Below are 16,045 nucleotides of genomic sequence, written 5' to 3' on the forward strand. Positions count from 1 at the left end.
AATATTACCATTGTTACAGTTTTCTCTTAATTTAAATAGGCTAATATATTTCCACATCCTAGACATACATACTAGTACTTTCCCCTTTAGAAAGATCTTTAAAAGTATATGGAAAACAAGCAACGTTTGAACATAAATAAAGCATTAAGGCAAGCCATGCTTCCAAACCATTATCTATTTGGAGAGCATAGAATAATGCATCCCAAACTAGTAAGACCTCCATGTCTAAAAGCACCTGGTTTTTCTTTCCACATTTGCTTTAAATCTACCTCCTGCAATTTGGTCACCAAGGCTTATAAGATATACTAATACACTGATGTCGCCTTTCATTTTAGACCCAGCAGGAAGCGATAAGATTTTAATATTTCTAAACACTTTTATTCAAACGCATTATTATACCACCTACCTTTAAGAGTGTGATGAGAATTCACTGAATTAATTTGAAGTGATATCTACCATATTATACTTTACAAAAAAGCCTTGGTTCTCTTTATTCTGTTAGACATTTCAGGCTGTATTAACACTTGCCTCCTACTATTAATGTCTTTTCATCTTTCTAGCTGGACATATTAATTAAATGCTTATTTAAGCATCAAAATGTTAGTATGCTTGGTCCAGCCTAGTTTAACCAGAAAGCTATTTATATGAATGCTCAAAAATCGCACATGCTTGGAAAACTACCAAACTGGGTAATGCCTACCACACTTTTGTTAATTAGCTTTGGCTAGTGATATGAGAGGTCCAAGGACCTCTGAACCATACTCGGAAATAGTGATGGCCTTAGCACATGCATTTAAAAAGCACTTCAATAACCACATCAGAAGTTTGAGGCCTTAACAGAGACCTTTATTTAAACTCTAACAAACATTTTCTACTTGAGTCCTACTTTCATTTTTAAAAATTTATTTCAATTTACAATTACTGGCCAATCAGAGGGCAATGATGTGTGCTTCCCCTGTGCTGCCTGTTTCTATGTCTGTGATTTGTAAAACAACCCTAGAGGACAGGTGTCATCTTCATGTCACAGTTGGGAAAGATGGGCTGAAGAGGTTTTGCTATTGTGCCTTTAAGGAGAAGGCTTGGAAATCTCAGCAATCATTTTCACTTGCAGCTACTGGGATTTGGTCTTTAGCAGAATAAATGCTTTATGAGAGTAACTACACTGAAACCCTTTCAACACCTGATTTTATGAAATTAGAAGGTAGTAGTGGTGAAAGGATCCAATGAGGAAATTCTTGCATCTTTTCAGCTGATGGTTAGGCTTAATTGACCAGAAAAAGATTCCAGCCTCCTCTGAAAAATAGGGTATAACTTTTACCTGCTGCCAGGATCTAAGTGCATCAGTGGTCAAGATGCTTTCTGTCACTTCTCACTGAATAGGACAAAAATTGTCTTCATTATTCTTTCTTTAAAAAAAAAAAAAATTCACTAATTGATTTCAGAGAGTAAGGAGGAGGAAGGGAGAGATAGATAGATAGATAGATAGATAGAGAGAAACATTGATTTGTTGTTCCACTTACGCATTCACTGGTTGATTCTTGTATGTGCCCTGACTGGGAATCAAACCCTTGACCTTGGTGTTTATCAGGAAGATGCTCTAACCCAGTGGTTCCCAACGTGGGGCACACACCCCACAGGGGGACAATTTGATTTTTAAGGGGGCCAATTTAAGAATGAGGTATTAAGAGTGATTTTTTTGCATTTCTTATGGTTCTAAGGGCCTCATATACAGTATATAAATATATATTGTGACATATTTATGCATTCCAGTTCTCTATTATATATTTTGAAACTTATTTGCTATTTTTTCGTATCACTTCATATTATTATTTTTTAACACTTTCTTAGTGATTTCTTCCTCAGTACTTCAGTTGTCCTTTCGTCCTTTTATTTTTCTCTTTCATGGATGCCATGTTCTTTGGAAGCTTGTTTAGGCCAAGTTAATGGCCTTTTAGACTTCCTTCACATGAATAGGAGTTTACTTTTTGAATAATAAGAATTGTATGTCATGGGGGGGAATCTGGATTTTAGAGATGCTTAGGTGGGGCATGGCCCCCCCAAAAATTGGGAAACCACTGCTCTAACCAATGAGTACCTGACCAGGGTCCAGTCTTCATTATTCTAAAAGACCCAGCAATCTATTTAACCTAATACCATACAAATGGATCTATGAAGAAGCAATTCTATCAGAAGGTTATTTTGAAGTTTATAGAAACCTATTATTATTTCTACACCTTTTATAATAATTAATGTAGGGACCCAAACTTCTGAGGGTAACAGTTCAGCCAAGCCGCTGAGTAAATGATATACAAAGACAAATGAAAATGGACTGCGTGAAATATCAGATCCAAGCAGCAGAAAAACAAGGGCGAGGAAGGAGTAAAGGTGTTACACACAAAGAGCCAAGCAGGGCGTACTCAGAAATCGGGTCCTCCTGCCACCAGGTTTGAATGTCACCTGCTCAGATGCACAGTTAAACTTCGCACAGCCTGTGGGAGGGGAGAAACAGGGAAGAACAGAGAGAGAAGAGACAGAACACAACTACAAGATGTTAGAAACTTGAGGCTGGAGTGGTGAAATGCGCTACAATGACACACAGAACAAGCTTCTAGGGAAAGGTCAAATATACAGGACAGGAAAATTAGGCCTCAATTCCCTCCACCTGCCAAAAGCTTTCACAGTGGGAATAATGCTAGCTAGTTTGAGCTCTTACCAAAAAGTACATTTATCTTGTGAAAAGACAATCCAATCTTTAATTTGAGTGAAATTGTGACAAAGGTACCTAAGCGACCTATTCATATTTTTTCCCATTCTTTTCTACCCAGACACTGAACTCCTTTCAATACTTGTTCTAAGGTTACTAGAAGCTCTTTCCTCTACAGGAATGTTTTGAACAATCATTAATAAATAAAACTATATTTGAAAAGTAAATAATTTATATAAAAATTGAATTGTAGGGCAATTCATTTTAGTATGCTACTCCCATACTTCATTAGCTAATCCAGCAAGTTAGCTTTCAGAAACAGCTAAAACTCCTTAGAATTTAGTGCAGGAAATCTGTCTAGTCATAAGTATAAGTTGCAAATCCCAAATGAGTTCTTCATATAGGTCACAAACCTAACCATTTGTTGTAATCCTTTGAAAAGAAGCTATTTCACCTGATAGGAGCGATGAGTGCACCTATCTAATCACTTCCCACGCCTTCAGCTCATAGATCCTTGGAAGTGTACAACACACAGGCGATGTTCTGGTTAACTGGTCTTCCAACTCACCTTAACAATAAGCTACTCATTAGGCTTTTGTCCCAGACACGGCAATATCTCCATTTGAATGTTTTTGGAAGATGATGGTTGCTTTGCTTTCTTACCTTGACCTGGAGCAGAAAGGCTTGGTACTGAAATGGCACCATCACTGGTGAAGGCTGAATAGAGGTTGTCACTGGAGGGAGATGGCTTAAGAGGCTGTAACAGCTGATTTTGCCCAGTCTCTGGGATGTTGCCAGGAGGTTGGAGGGTTTGCTGGGGGTGCAAGCCTGAAGCTGCACTCTGACCAGATAAATTACCTGCCAGAAGACAAAGTGGCATGAAGAAACATGTACAGATTTCCCAATGCACTTTAATAGGCACTGTCCTTATTCTTCCAATTTGTCTCATTGAAGTGATTAATGGGCCAAAAGCTATAACTAATGAATAGGAGGGAAGTGAAGAATGGCATGAGAATCAACAGTTAATAGGACCATAGGAAACTATCCCAAAAGTTTTTTAGCTTTAGGAGACCTAGATGGATCACAAATCTGAGCTGAGTAAGAAGTCTAGAACAGTGGTGGCCAACCGGTGGTCCGCAAGGTTGGTGACCGCTGGTCTAGAATACATAGATACAAGAGAATTCCGTTTTGCAGTTCCACAACTCTACTATAAAACACTGAGTTGGATCACGATACAAATAGGTTTGGCAAGCATTGTCTGCTTAATTTTTCTTGTAAGCATATGTCAGATCAAGTACAAAAGAGGTATTAAAAATAGTTGCTATTCCTTATAATCACATCTCTACTACTGATTTGGTTCTAATGTGCTAGAGAAAATTTGGTCTCTAATATTTCCAGAGAATGGAAAGCTGCTAAAAAGTTTGCAACTGCTCTCCAACATATTTATGTTAGCCTTACAGAGCAAATATGAGGTATACACTTATTTCATACTTTTTTACTTTTCAACTAATTATCTGTTAACATTACCATAATTTCACCAAAGGGTAAACACTGTTTATCACAATTAAAATAGATGTACAATTCATTACAAGGGATTATGATTAAACTATTTTTTAGTTGCAAACCCTAGGAAATTCTTTATCCCAATATAGGCAAATAAAATAAAAACAAGGAAATTATCACTTAAGACATACTCAAATATCTATATGAAATTTGTATTTATTCCAGTCACAATTATGACCAATTCATTCATTGAAAGGAAGAACCTACCTGAACTTTACAAAGTACAGATGAAATATATTTTCTTCTAACTGCCCAAGGGTTCAGAGAAATATGAGGTATTAGTTACCAGGCAAAGCTTAATGTTTTATCCTTAAGAACTACTATAAATGAAGACTACCCATGGATAGCAATATAGATTATAATGGAATAGGCCATTGAACTCACCCAGTCTACTTCCATAAATTAAAAAAGAGGTACTATAAATATGGGGAGTAGAGAATTCAAGGAAGTAAGAATATTAGGAAAGTCAATTAAATTCTTTTGAAATTTAACAAAAACAACAAATGTTCAATAGGTTATATACACTGTTGAAGACAGAAATAAAAGATGGGACAGCCATGGCTGACCTGGTCCAGGGCTTCTTACCTGAAAGCTGGGGGCTTTTACTGCCCAAAGAACTGATGCGACTAGATTTGCTGCCTTTGCTTTTAGTGGGTCGCCTTCTTCTTCCTGAAAGAGGGGCAGCTGGGGGAATAATGACAGCAGGGGGAACCTTGCCCAGTTTGGTATACAAAGATTCAATTTCATGTTTCTGGCGACTCTGCAGATCTTGAATCTCTTTAAGATGTCTATGAAAGATAACCAGACATAATTCAAAAATATTAAAACCACCTTTGTTCAAACAAGACTTAACCACATATTCTTTAACCTCCACTGAAGTACTTACTTTTAAATCTTTGCCCCAAATGTATTTAATCTAGTTTCTACTACACCTTGAGATTCTAGTTTGTCAACTCATCTTGCTGGCCTCCATTACCCAAGCCAAAATCCAACAAGCTCCCAGCCAACAAATGGTTGATGATGCAGTAGGAGAAAAAGATTTCCTGGCTTTTGAGATTATACACAGGAGTACTGATTTTGGTACTCTGATCCAGTTTGTCAAATATGATCAACAAAACCTTCCAACACTGGTTCATTTGGTAGACTAATAAATAGCTAAGACTTGGTTAATAATTATAAAAAGTGCTATTAATAAAAATAATATAGTAACAATAACACAGAAGATGCTGACAAAGTTCTATAACTAGAAATGCTGTGGGTCCTGATGAGTACAGGAGACCCAATGAGAACTACATTCAGATAACTAGCTTTTGCCCATTACCCTCGCTTTAAAAGAAATGAGACATAGCCCTAGCTGGTTTGGCTCAGTGGATAGAGTGTCGGCCTGCAGACTGAAGGGTCCCAGGTTCAATTCTGATCAAGGGCACATGCCCAGATTGTGGGCTTGATTTCCAGTAGGGGGTATGCAGGAGGCAGCCAATCAATAATTCTCTCTCATCATTGATGTTTCTATCTCTCTCTCCCTCTCCCTTCCTCTCTGAAATCAATAAAAATATATTTTAAAAAATCTACACTAATAAAAGAGAAACATGCAAATTACATCACTCTGCTACCAGCCAATCAGAATGAGTATGCAAATTAACCTGAAAACACGGCAGCAGCCCCCCCCACCCCCCGCCCCTCTGGGCCTGTGGGAGCCGGAGAAGTCGGGCACCAGCGCCTGAGGCTGGCTGTAGCCAGGGAGACCAAGAAGCCGCCTGCCCTGTGATCCCAGGCCACAGCCAACAGTAGTAGCTGCCCACCCCACATCCTCCCAACCCACGTCCTGGGGGAGACAGAGAAACCAGGCCCCAGCGCCTGAGGCTGGGTGCGGCCCAGGAGACCAAGAAGCCGCCTGCCCCATGATCCCAGGCTGCAGCCAGCTGGAGAAGTCGCCCACACTGCATCCCAGGGAAGACGGAGAAGCCGCCCGCCTGCGGTCCAGGCGCCAGCACTTGTGGCTGGCTACAGCCTGGTAGACGAAGAAGCCGTCCATGGTCCTGGGCGCCAGCACTTGCTGCTGCAGCCCAAGTGAAGCCACCTGCCCACCATCCCAAGGCAGCAGCCGGCCTGGGCGCCTATCGCTGACCAGAGGGAGGGAAGCCTGGATCCCGGGTGCCTGTGGTTGGCTGGAGGAGGGAATCCTTGGTCCTGGATGTGGGGTCGAGGCAGAGGTAGTTAGGGGCAATCAAGCCAGCAGGGGAGCAGTTAGGAACAATCAGGCTGGCAGGCAGAAGCAGTTAGGGGCAATCAGGCAGGCAGGCGAGCGGTTAGGAGCCAGCAGTTCTGGATTGTGAGAGGAATGTCCGACTGTCGGTTATCCCCTGAGGGGTCCCAGATTGGAGAGGGTGCAGGCCGGACTGAGGGACACCGTGGCTCCCCCCCCCCCCCCCCCGCACGAATTTCATGCACCGGGCCACTAGTCTATATATAAAAGCCTAAGCTACCAGTCGACCGGTAGCTATGATGCGCACTGACCACCAGGGGGCAGATGCTCAACGCACAGGCATGGAAACATGGAACAGACTGATGAATCTCAGAGGGAAGCGGAAGGGAGGTGAGGGGGAAGAGATTAACCAAAGATCTTATATGCATACTAGGTGCCCCTCGGCCTGGCCTGAGGGGATCAGGCCAAAACCAGCCCAGTGCATGGATTCATGCACCAGTGGCGTCCCTCAGCCTGGCCTGCAAGGATTGGGCCAAATCTGTGCAATGGGCCTCCGACATCCCCCGAGGTTTCCTGGATTGCGCGAGGGTGCAGGTCAGGCTGAGGGACTCCACCTGTGCACAAATAAGTGCACTGGGCCTCTAGTAAGTAAGTAAGTAAGTAAGTAAGTAAATAAATAAATAAATAAAAGAAATGGAGACATAATCATATCGTAGTGAAAAGAATACTAATAGACACCAGGAGTTAGGTCTTAATTCTGCCATTATTCTTCATAGGAGAAAACATACGTACTTTTCTCGTAGTCGTCGCAGCTCTAACTTTAAGTCTTCATCTTCAATATCTGACTCATTGTCACTACTCATGTAAGAGGAGTTGAGTGAGTTACTAAGACTTTGACTTAGATTTTGGATAGGAAGGCTCCTCGAGCTCAGTTGAGGGGGAGAGCGTGGACTACCTGAACCATCATCCACATCCCTACTTAGGAAGGCAGCCTCCAAGTCAGAAGATGGCCCATTCAGATGTGAAGGATCTGACAGTTCAGGCTTTCCTTTCTTTGGTATCGCAGCAGGAAGAACAGCTTGCTCCAAATCCATAAAAGGAGGAGATGCCATTGGTCCCTCTTTCTTTGCCTCCGTGACCTTATCTTCAGTTCTTGATACAGAGAAACGACCTACTTGGTTTGCTGTAGTTGTCACCTGAAAACGTCCAACCTTGGTAGGCTGCCCAATTTCTGACTTTGCTTCTGAGGCAGGAGTTTTGTGGGCACTATCTGGCATATCTGAAGAGATATCAGGGATGGTCATCCCATTAGGTTCTGGCTTCACCAGGGTACTCTCTGGACTACTACTCGATAGCACTGAGGATTCTGAAGTGCTGGATTCAAAATGAACAGACTTTGCATCTTCAAACTTATTTTTACCCTCTTTCTGGGCATCATCCATTGCAACTGAAACCTGATGGAAAGAGACCAAAGTAAGATTCTTTTAAAAGTCCCTAATATTCATTTTTTAGAATGGACCATAAAAAAAGAAAATAAGAGAAACACTTTATTTCCTAGCCAATAAGTAGGCTGATTATCTGTTTACATAGACCCTCCAATTTTGATTGTGAAAATAAATAGAATACCATTATAGAGAACACACATCTGTATTGAGATATACAGATTAGATGTATATTCTGAGTGCCTGGCTAAGCTTACTAAGTAAATTACTACTTTTATATCTAATGCACAGGACTCACATTCAAATTTTAGCAAAAATAGAAATAACAACTGGTCATGAAATGTTGGGGATTGCTTGTGAATAAGAAAAACTGCAAAGATTAAATCCAATAAATGTTAAATGCCAGTTAAGCTTCTAGAATCAACACAACCAAGCATTATCATGAGAATGTGAACCCTGAGAAAAAGATGCCTACTAAGAAGGGCTCCTGGTGGCTAACTGGCCTCATATGAAAACAAAACAAAACAAAACAAAACAAAACAAAACAAAATACAGAGCCTAGCAGCCATTTCCATACAGGGGCCTCTCACACAAACTGTGCTTTAGGGAGAAGCCTGCATTGAGCAACCTGCCTGCATTATTTCTGCCATCTGATCCAGCCCTTATGAAAGAGTTCTTAGAATACTATTTTAACCAATAGGACAGAAGCTTTCCCCACCCAATCAGAGCTGAGTAGTTAACAACTTCTTCAACCAATCAGAGTGGCTTTATTCTGTCCTGTGCCTTTTGGACCAAACTGTGAGGAATTGGGAGTCCTCATTTGCATGAGGATGGATCAATCAGCGACCAAAGGTGGGGGAACTCCAGTCTATATAAATCAGCTCCTTTCTGGCTCTGGAAGCATACTTTCCCTTTCCACCAAAGGCTGATGATTGCATTTCCCTAGCTGAAGGTATCTCACCGGAGCAGAGCAAAGCAGACCAGTGAAGGCCAGAGTTTACCAGCATGGAGCAGAGCAGACCAGCAAGGAGCAGAGTTGTCTAGCCAGAGTGGGGCCTGACCCCAGGGCTGCCTCACAGCCATGCTGTTTTCACAGCCATGCTGTATCACAATTGAGGTGTTCTGCACTGAATAAAGTTTCCTTCTCACAGCACCCCAAATTGGGGATTCCTATTGCTGTTGAATTGGTGCCAACAACCATTGGCTGACAAGAATAATTGAAAAGTAGTTGTTAAATCCGTAATAAAAATGATTTTCCAAGCTTGTTTGGCACAGTATCCTAACAGCCAGAAAATGTTCCCTTGTTGGGCCAACTGGGAAAATAAAATGAATGATCACTTGACTCAGTATTTTTACTTCAGAAATTAATCCTAAAAGATTTTCCTAAACATGGAAAATATTTTATATACAAAGTTGTTTACTGTTACTTTAATCATTATGTTGGAAAGCAACCTAATGACTAATAACAGGTGAATGGTTAGATAAATAAATCATTAGATGGGGGAAAAACTATAACGTATCATTCAGAGTTCAGTAAAGCAAGGGCAATTTTAGGTATACACATATACAGGAAAAAAGGAATGGAAGGAAATAACACCCCAAAAAGTAATCCTGGGGAGGGTGGAAGGATAGGCAGATAGTATCATTTTCTATTATTTATCTACTGTTCTAAATATCCCATATTTTCTTTAATAGCATGTATTATTTTGAATAGGGAAAAATAGTAAGAGCTATAAAGTTCTATACAAAAGAAATATATCTTCAAATTGGCAATTAGGTCCCAAAAGGCAGGTAATAATTCTGTTAAATATACATTCCCCCAAAAAGGGGAATCAAATCAAGGAAAAGTGATTGTCTTACCTGAAATCGCCCCGTCTTAAAAACACCAGTTCCTGAACTAGCTGCTGTGACTTGTGACACTAGAACAAATAAATGGAGGAGGAAAAGAACTTAAATCAGCATCTCTAGTTAGCTTCTTTTCCCACTGGCCAGAGATACAGCAAAATGAAACTACATATCAGATGAAAGTTGTTAGAGGCAAGGAAAATTTCCTTACCTCCCTTTCCCCTGGGGCTTTGTCCAACAAGGGAAAAGTTATTGTTTGCTCTCCTAGAAGATACCTTTAGTATGAAAGACTATTGTTTGGGGAAAACTGTCAAAGTCTGAAAATTTATCATTTACCCTTGCCTTTACTTGTATACATGTATGGCATGTTTGAAGGAATAAATTTCCTACAGAAGTCCTCCTTATCCACTGGTTCACTTTCAGTGGTTTCAGTTATCCCACAGTAATTCCAGATATTGAGAGAGAAAGTGAGAGAAAACATGCACATAATTTTTATTATAATATATTGTTAGAGTTGCTCTATTTTTTATGAGTCATTGTTAGTCTCTTACCATGCTTAATTTATAAATTAAACTTTATCATAGGTATGTATGTATAGGAAAAATCATAGTATACATATAGGGTTCCAAACTATTGGCAGTTTTAGGCGTCTACTGGATACGTCTTGGTACGTATCCCCCACTGGTAATACTGAGTATTGTATAACCAAAGTAGCTTTGCAGTTTAACTACAAAATTAGCAGATATTATGAAACTAAGGTTAACAAGCAGTTATACTGTTATTCACTCTTTAACTCAAAGATATAAATAAATGAAGGGAACACTGAGATTTCACCTAGGATATTAAGACCCATTTTAAAAAAATAAATTTTTTTATTGATTTCAGGGAGAGATAGAGACATCAATGATGAGAGAGAATCATTGATTGGCTGCCTCCTGCTCGATCCCTAGGGATCGAACCTGCAGCCCAGGCACGTGTCCTTGACTGGAATCGAACCTGGGATCCTTCAGTCTGCAGGTCAATGTTCTATCCACTGAGCCAAACTAGCTAGGGCTATTAAGACCCATTTTTAAATGAAAACCAGCTATGGCAAACTGGTTAGGTAACACTTAGGCAAAATCATAGAACAAGATAGTAAAGGTGTTAGAACCATTAACATGCAGTTCTGAGCAACTTTAAAGCCTAGTTCCTCTCTAGGAATAATCACTTGTTTGAGCTTCTTTCTAGAGATAAATGTAGAATCTACACTGGCATTTTCTTTATTTCACACAACCAGTAGAATACTGATTTTGATATTTTCATATAATGTTATAACTTAGAGATCATTCTGTATCGATGTTTCATTCTTTTTAATGGCTGCATAGTGTTGACTGAATATATGCAAAAAGTAGGTATAATTTTTTAAAAAATGTACCACATTTTAACCAGGACTCTACTGAACATTTAAGTTATTCAAACTTCTTGCTATTATAAAAATGCTCTAATAAATATTTTCTTATAGGTCTGTGGAATAAATATCTAGGTATGGAAGGACTGAATCATTGCCATTTATTTAGACAACTAAATTTATCTCCAAAGAGACTATACCAAGTCAGTGGTGGCTATTAAATGTCTGAATTTACCAATGAGAAACGAGAAGTGCTATCACTTGTGGTTTTATTTTGCATTTCTGTTATCATAAAGAAAGTATTTTCATGCCTATGTTTCTTTTTTCTTAATCTTTTATTTCTTGTCCATGCTCAATTTATAGAACTCTTAATATTAGCAAAGTAGCCCTTTTTGGGATACAAATACATGCACATGCATACATTTCCCAGTTTTTCATTTATCTTTGGACTAAATGGCATGTTGTTTTCCAAGCAGAAAAACTGAAATCTATTACCACTTCTGGGCTGGGTATTAAACACAACAACACCTTTATCTATATGAGGGATCAGCAAGCTACAATGCATGGACGAATTCAGCCCACTGCTTGTTTTTGTAAATAAATTTTATTGGAAACAGTGAAACTCATTCATTTATGTATTATCTATTGCTGCTCTGGAGCTACAACAGATTTGAGTAGTTGTGACAGAGATTGTATGGCTAGCAAAGACTAATATATTTACTTTCTGGCCTTCTGCAGGAAAAGTTTGTTGACTCTGATCTAGACAGTTAAAATTTAAGAAAAAAGGAAAATTTTCCTTTTGTCTCTCTACAGCACCATTCGTATAGCATCATTTTTTTTTTTTTTTTTTTATCTTTGATCCATTTGGAATTTATTTTGGTCTAAGGCTAGTGATCTTTGCTTTTTTCCCAGATGGCTGTCCAATTGTCCCAAACCATTTACTGAAATATCCCATCACGTTATGATTTGAAAGGTCACCTTTTTAATATTCTATTTTCCTGTGGTTTGTCCATTTCTAGAATTTATCATTTGTTCCAGTGATTTTTCGAATCACTTATTTTACAAGAGAATCAATTCCCTTGAAAATATTTTGAGAGGTTTTAAGTAAAATTTAGCATTTAGGAAAGATAAGAAGAAGAGCACTTAGGTAACCTTATTAATAGTTATACGGAGGCCCAGCCAGTGTAGCTCAGTGGTTGAGCACTGACCTATGAACCAGGAGTTCATGGTTCGATTCCTGGTCAAGGCACATGCCCAGGTTGTGGGCCTGATCCCCAGTAGGGGTCACACAGGAGGCAACCAATCAATGATCCTCTCTCATTAATGTTTCTATCTTTCTCTCACTTCCTCTCTGAAATCTTTGGACTAAATGGCATATATATATCTTAAAAATAGTTATACAGGGAAGTACATTTATGTCAGGTGGTATTGATATATTTTTATAAAAAGGGAAAATTAATATTAAGCATGTGGTATGCAAAAATCACATTGCATAAGTATAGCTCACATTTAAGTATTTTCACTATTAAACTTGATTCTGAAGGAAAAGGCAACAAAAAAATAGAACCTCTAAATTTCCTAGATTCTGTGGGACTGATGATTTAAATGAAAAGAGACTCACTACAAAAGTTTAGAATAGCAGTAATTGATACAGATTTATGACTAAGCACAGGGTGATAAAAGTCCTAATAAAATATTTAAGTTGATGATATAGGTAATTTTTGCAAAATTAAGTTGGAAGTATGCCTTTCTAAAGAGATTATATTTTATGGACATGCCAATTCTAATGACTCCAAAAAGAGATAAAAATGTTTAAACTGATTAATTGAAATCTTACATTTGTATTTCTACCATCTATGCTATTCAAGTTTATCTCTATATATTTAGTGTCACAAAAGCCAAGAAGTTATCAGTAAATTAACTTTTATATGTGCTTGAATTTTTTCATCTCTCTTAGCAAGAACCTAGGCCTAACTAATAACAAAGGGTTTTATGCTAAGAAACTATCTTTATTCCTTGCATGGTCTCCCCAAAAAAAGAAAAAAAAGAATGTGTCTTTGAGATAGTAATCATGTATAGGGAGGTAGCAATACTTCTAAATTACTATACTTATATAATATCCTTCTCACCATCCTTCTGAGGCTGTGCTCCTGCTTCTGTAACTGCTGTTGGAGGCACCACGGACACAGGCTGCAAAACACAGATACAGATACCACAGAATCTTTAGCTTTGGTCAGTCTTAAAATTTGGCCTGCTGCTTTTCCTCTTATAAAGAGCATATGTGAAGAAAACACTTATGTCTGAGGGAATTTTTTTTTAACAGCCTAACACAGGTCTAATGTAAAGAAAGACATATTTTAATGAAGAAATTGAGTCTTAACCCTTGTACATGGCTTTCTTAATTTTTTTCTCATGGATACTTGAGTATAACTTGAATATTCATAGAAAACTAGTTTTAATCAGAATATTATTATGTCACATGCCTGAAAGGAAGAAGTTAAAACTTTATAGCCTCCTCTGAATCATAAATACAAAATCTTTGGTATAATTCTAACCAGAGAAAAAGAAAAGTATTTTTCAAATAAAATCTTTTCCAGTTACACAACTGGGTCAGTGTCAATTTTTCATTAACTGGTTTCATTTCTGCTGGCTTGAACAAAGAAAGACAAAATAGGTGTTAAAGGTATTAATAGGCCAGTTTACAGTTTATGTTCCAGGAACATAATACATTAGGGTTATGGGAAGATTTTATCAAGATTTTAAAAACTTACACCAACTGCAGATGTTACTGCAATAGTCTCTGGGCTAAGTGCTCTTCTCAACTGAGCATCAAGATCTTCCAGAGGTTGCTGGGATTGAATGGAAACAACCACAATAAATATAGTTTTTTGGCATATTCAGAGCCCCTATGTATAGTCCATTTACACAGGACATACTGTTTTATGCTTTAGATTGACATGACATAATGTATATCTATTCACGGAATATGAAACTCAATATACCAAGTTCAACTTAGATATATTGCTTGAATGATTTACCAGTCTCTCAAAAACGTTATGTCAACCTCAAACCTTAGAGAAACTGTTACATTTATGTTTTTACAGTTTCTAAGTTTTCTTTCTTACCTTTTATGTTTAATGTTACTTAAAGTGATAGAAAAGTTGTCTATTTGTCCTCTCCTTAAAATATATTCTGAAAAATGTATCAAGGTCTATTGGTAGATTAAGAGTATCACATGTTCCCTATTTTCTTTTTCAGTTTGGTAAATCTTTCTGAGACCTTGGCCTTACAAATAAAAGATGGCACTATCAAGGAATATTATTTTTTTCATGAAGTCTTAATAACCTATACTCTTATACCTGCCCTATAAATGACAGCAAGGAGGAACTGGAGGTCTGAGTATTCCATCCTATTAATCAGGTCTTATTACCATCCATCTTAAGGCCATAAACTTTTCTCTTGCCACAGTCACTTAACATCCATCTATCTTGGCTTCCAGCAACCTATTCTTCTATAGCTTTTACTTATGCTATTATTCCCTGTCTATATGTAGGCACTATCCATTTACCCCTCCACATGTCTTATTGCTGTTTCTCATCACACTTACAGCTCTGTTAGAAATTATAAATACATTAGAGGCCCGGTGCACAAATTTGTGCATGGGTGGGGTCCTGAAGAGGTTGGGGGGTGGGGGCTGGGATGTGATTGGCCCTCTGGGCAGGCGGCGGGATGCCCTTGCCAGCCAGGGATCTGGATCTGTCCCACTGACATTCATGCCAGTTGTTGGGAGCCACTTGGCAGCAACTTTTATATTATTCCTTGCTGAGCATCTAGGGAGGGGAAGCGGCCGCGGTGCTTGAGGCCGACTTCCAGGAGGCCAACAGTGCTGTTGGGATCATGCAGATGGCACTGGGTACCTGACCCGTTCTCCAGAGATTGGACATGCAGGACTACTGAGGGAGTGAATGGCTGCCACCAGGCTGGTGGGCCGCCAGGACGGATTGGTCAACTAAGTGGTGCTCCCACTGTGTGAGTACACTGACCACCAGGGGGCAGCTCCTGCGTTGAGTGTCTGCCCCCTGGTGGTCAGTGCGCATCATAGCGACTGGTCATTCGGTTGCTTAGGCTTTTATATATATAGATGCTTCTAATGAAAAAATAGGTTTGAAACTCCCAATTTACAGACTTCCACAATGCAATTTTTTTCAAAACTTAGTGGCTGATGAAGTGAGTTCTTTGTTGGAGTTAAAACTTTATTATGGTAAGTTCATTAAATTATGTGCTACTGTATATCTGGGATTAAAGAAGTAAAGACAAATTCAGGCTTTTCAAATTAGCAATTTACTATGTTTTTATTTTGTTCTAAAATAAATTCCTAATTTAGTTTCAATGTTTACTAGGCTTGACCCACACAGAAGCTTTTTCATGGTTACAATGGGTGCATAACAAGTACTTCCTATGGGAATTCAACTAAATGTGTGGGGTGGTAGAGTAGGGTGGAAAAGGAAAGAATTTAAATACTGTAAGCAATTCTGACCATCACTCTACCCAGTGGGCAGAACTATGAGACAGGAATCTCACATTCAGGTCATAGGTCTCAGTTCCTCTATGAGGAATCTCATTTCACCTGAGCGGAGTGATTTTTGTATTTAAAGATATATCTTTTTCATGAAACATCACCCTATAACCACCTACATATAAGCCAATTACTTAATTCTATGGTCATTAAAAAAAATGTCAAATTAAAAAAAAATGGCTGCACTAAACTCATAGTAAAAGGGTATTATCAATTATTAGTATGGTACCCTTTCCTAAGGAACTTTCAAAGTTAATTCTGTATACATGTAATTTTTTACTTTCACAATAATCTAGAGCAAATTATCTCATACTTAAGATGC

General features: G+C 38.7%; 1 protein-coding gene across 20 annotated transcripts in view; it reads right to left on the bottom strand.

The window, feature by feature from the left end:
- Positions 1 to 16,045, bottom strand: part of WNK1 (WNK lysine deficient protein kinase 1) — a 157,837-nt gene that overhangs the window by 7,276 nt on the left and 134,516 nt on the right. For 8 of the 20 annotated variants that reach the window (XM_080662275.1, XM_080662269.1, XM_080662272.1 and 5 more), the window contains 6 exons: positions 13,919 to 13,996; positions 13,277 to 13,337; positions 9,776 to 9,834; positions 7,266 to 7,927; positions 4,853 to 5,055; positions 3,368 to 3,562 (listed from right to left, as the gene is read on the bottom strand). In XM_080662275.1, coding sequence (XP_080518401.1) covers positions 3,368 to 3,562; positions 4,853 to 5,055; positions 7,266 to 7,927; positions 9,776 to 9,834; positions 13,277 to 13,337; positions 13,919 to 13,996 — 1,258 coding nt within the window. Of the gene's footprint in view, positions 1 to 2,396; positions 2,490 to 3,367; positions 3,563 to 4,852; positions 5,056 to 7,265; positions 7,928 to 9,775; positions 9,835 to 13,276; positions 13,338 to 13,918; positions 13,997 to 16,045 lie in introns of all 20 variants that reach the window. The other 12 variants (XM_080662274.1, XM_080662273.1, XM_080662281.1 and 9 more) reach the window with 2 other exon arrangements.

This window comes from Plecotus auritus (genome assembly GCF_963455305.1).
Source record: "Plecotus auritus genome assembly, chromosome: 3".
Lineage (NCBI taxonomy): Eukaryota > Metazoa > Chordata > Mammalia > Chiroptera > Vespertilionidae > Plecotus > Plecotus auritus.